Source organism: Eucalyptus grandis, chromosome 2 (genome assembly GCF_016545825.1).
Source record: "Eucalyptus grandis isolate ANBG69807.140 chromosome 2, ASM1654582v1, whole genome shotgun sequence".
NCBI lineage: Eukaryota > Viridiplantae > Streptophyta > Magnoliopsida > Myrtales > Myrtaceae > Eucalyptus > Eucalyptus grandis.
Window position 1 is genome coordinate 33,102,650 of NC_052613.1, and position 3,269 is coordinate 33,105,918.

The following is a 3,269-nucleotide window of genomic DNA, read 5'->3' on the forward strand; positions in this document are numbered from 1 at the left end:
CCGCTAAAATCAGAGACTGAACTATTGCTTTGATTTAGTATAGGAAGCGGTGCGCACATCAGCTTCCCTCGCCCAGTCGGCCAAAATCTGGCCTATGGCCAAACATCCAATTATGTCCAATCGAGACTTGAGTACAGCTTTGACGTCCTTACAGTTGGTACCCGCAACAGCAACCTGCTTGCACGTGGCCCTGTGAATCAATGAAGTTGAGACAAAGTGCTTGGAGATAAAAACATCTAGCATGAACGGCTCCATGTAGGCTATGGTGTACTGTGTGAAGGACATTTGCCTATTCGAATTTTTGGACTTTTCCCCTTTTGGTAATTGTATGGCCAGCTATTGTTATCATCCAAATAATCTTCAACTCCAAAGAAACTTCTTGGTGCTAAATGAGGCTGTTCAGACAAATAGTGTCGAGCTTACCAGCCAGCACTATCTTAGGACATGAAGGACCTAGGAGAGTACTATAAAAATTAAAAACAAAATACTAAAGTCTTAACCACTAAACATTGTCACCTAAAAGCCAATATGCATACAATATCCCTACACAGTTCGATTAAGGATAGAGCAACCCCACATTCAATTGATTATCTGCTCAACCATTATGCTGCACCAGTAATATTATCAAGGAAATCACAGAGAGAGGACATCGCAAACTAGTAAAAGAATCAGATATTCAATGAATTCACCTACCCACTGTGGATACCACATATCGGCACAAAGACACCATGTCGAGAAGAATCAACACCACACCACGCACTAGAACACTATTAGTGCACAGGTTATGAAAAGCTTGCTTCAACCTCTTGCTACAGGAGACACCTTTCTAGCATCTAAAAGCAGCCACTTTGATCATAGCTGCATAAATAATTGTCTGCTAAAAGAAGATGGATGAAACTAACCCTCCTCTCGTGGACATCCATAATGCTCCAAAAGCTGGAGTCGATGCAGCACCATGTAAAATTGGAGAAATATATGTGAAGCTATGATAGCCATCAGAATGCCCTTATTCAAGAATCTAGAAGGTAAATGTTTCTACAAAGCCAAAACAAAATCTGATTCTGCTACTGAAACAAGTAGTCACAGTAATCTATATGTAACTGGCAAATGAACCAACACTACATTCTGCATATTCTCAATACAATGTCAAAGATGTCAGTATATTTCCATTAGGAGTAGTGCATACAAACAAGATCATGCTCAAGGAGGGAAAATCAGTCAAGATAAACTTCAGTATCGATGCCACTGTTAATCAGAGACTGAACTATTGCTCTGATTTTTCCTTCAAACTTGTCCCTCTCTCTTGGAGTATAGGAAGCAGCACACACATCAGCTTCCCTCGCCTGGTTTGCCAAAATCTGCCTTTGGCCAAACATGCCGGTATGTCCAATCAAGACATCAGCACGGCTCTAATGTCTTTAGAATTGGTAACTGCAACAGCGCCCTGCTTGCTCCTGAACCTGTGAGTGAGTGAAGTAGAGACGAAGTGCTTGGAGATGACAACATCTAGCGTGAACAGCTCCATGTAGGCTACGTTGCGCTGCTTGAAGGACATGCGTTATTTGGATTCTTGGACTTCATGCCCTTTTGGTTAGTGCATGCCACTATTTTCATCATCCAAATAGTCCAACTCCAAAGAAACTTTTGCCTAAAAGCCAACATTCATACAAAATATCTATACAATCTGACAAATGTTAAGTAACTTCCACATTCAATTGATTATTTGCTCAACCATTCTGCTACACCGGTACCATCATCAAGGAAATGACATAGAGAAGACATCCCAAGCTAGCAAAAGAATGATAAATTCAATGAAGCACCTATTGTGAATACCAATGTCAGCACTAAGACACCATGTCAAGAGGCATCAACACTGTGCACTAGAACATTATTAGTGCACACGTTGCAAAAAGCTTGCTTCAACATCCTACAACGGGAGACACTTTCTAGCAAATGAAAGTAGCCACTTCGATCGCAGCGAGCATGACACCTGACAGAAAAAAACGTTGTCCGTAAGACACTCATTAAATTTAACGAGAGAAGTGGACAAGCTCACAGCCCCATATAACAAAACCTCACAATCTTCGAAGCTGCACTAACAGAGGCTATGCTGAGCAATTCATCAAACACCTAGAATGCAAGGGTGAGTAAGTGCTCAAAAGCCCCTAATTATCGAATCGTGTGACAATTCCTTTAAAACCTAGTCGAACTTTCTTTTCAGAAAGACTGACTTCATATGAGCCAATATAGAATTCGAAGAATGCAAATTTCTTCCTTATGACACTAGATTCAGGCAAACATGATTAGGCACACAGATTTACCTGTCTTGCTAAATTCGGAGTGCATCATTTCAAGCCGATAAGGTTCGAATGGTGGTATTAAGGTCGCCCTCCCAACGCCATTCATCACCCACGTAGGAGAGGAGTACTTTATCTAGGTTCGGTGTCCTCAAGGCACCCTTGCAGAATATATTCATCTTGGGGCACTTCATGACGACGGGACTCCACAGCGATGGGAATTTGAAGGTGCAATTAGTGGTGGAGAAGCTCTCAAGGCTTGGTAAACCATCAAGTGTCAACCATTGCAGCATGGGGAAAGAGATCTCCTCCACTCCATTTCCATCATCTGTCACCACGTCTTCCATCGCACCACAATTTATTAGTATTAGCCGAGTAAGGTGCGCCAGACTTGTCACTGTTGAGCAAGTCCCCAAATGAACTAAACCAACGCAATCGCGTATTTCCAAACTCGTCAATCTTTGGAATGAAGTCGGGGATGGAAGTATGATCGATAAACTCGGGCACTCCTTAACCCACAGAACTTCAATCTGTTTGAGAATTTCAGCCATCAAGGAACCATCTTTCCAAACTTGCTTCAGGTTGCGCAGCTTATACAAGTCTAGTTGCCTAAGATTTCGCAGTGCCTGGAGAGGTTTTTCCATGTCAGTTAGTTCTCCATAGGGAGTCGCTCCCCCATGTCCAGACAAATCTTCTGGAAATATCTCCTCAAAGGAACTACATATCACATTAAGCGATTCTAGATTGGGGAATCTGTGGAGAAGGAAGTTGGAAGGAAAAGCGACATTTTCATCATGGTAGCATGCCAAACCCAGCTCTTTGAGATTGTGGAAGACGTAATGCTGCGGCATCATCATGATAACATCCTCCATCGTCAATGTCAATCCCTCCAAGTGAGAAATGACCTGCGGGAGGGAATCCGTTTAATTAGGCCACCAAAAGTCCAATGACTAAAATGTCCTTCGGTTTAGG

At 42.4% G+C, this 3,269-nt stretch overlaps 1 protein-coding gene across 1 annotated transcript; it reads right to left on the reverse strand.

The window, feature by feature from the left end:
* Window positions 1-1,711: 1,711 nt before the first annotated feature.
* LOC120290410 lies at window positions 1,712-3,269 on the reverse strand. The gene is made up of 2 exons (XM_039306576.1): window positions 2,322-3,269; window positions 1,712-1,990 (listed from the first exon to the last, which is right to left on the reverse strand). Exon 1 carries the CDS (start codon window positions 3,167-3,169, stop codon window positions 2,351-2,353), a length of 819 nt encoding a protein of 272 aa, XP_039162510.1. The 5' UTR covers window positions 3,170-3,269; the 3' UTR covers window positions 1,712-1,990; window positions 2,322-2,350.

What these genes read in the sequence shown, in the direction of transcription:
- LOC120290410 (XM_039306576.1), bottom strand. Translation starts at nt 3,169, where the DNA reads ATGGAGGATGTTATCATGATGATGCCGCAGCATTACGTCTTCCACAAT.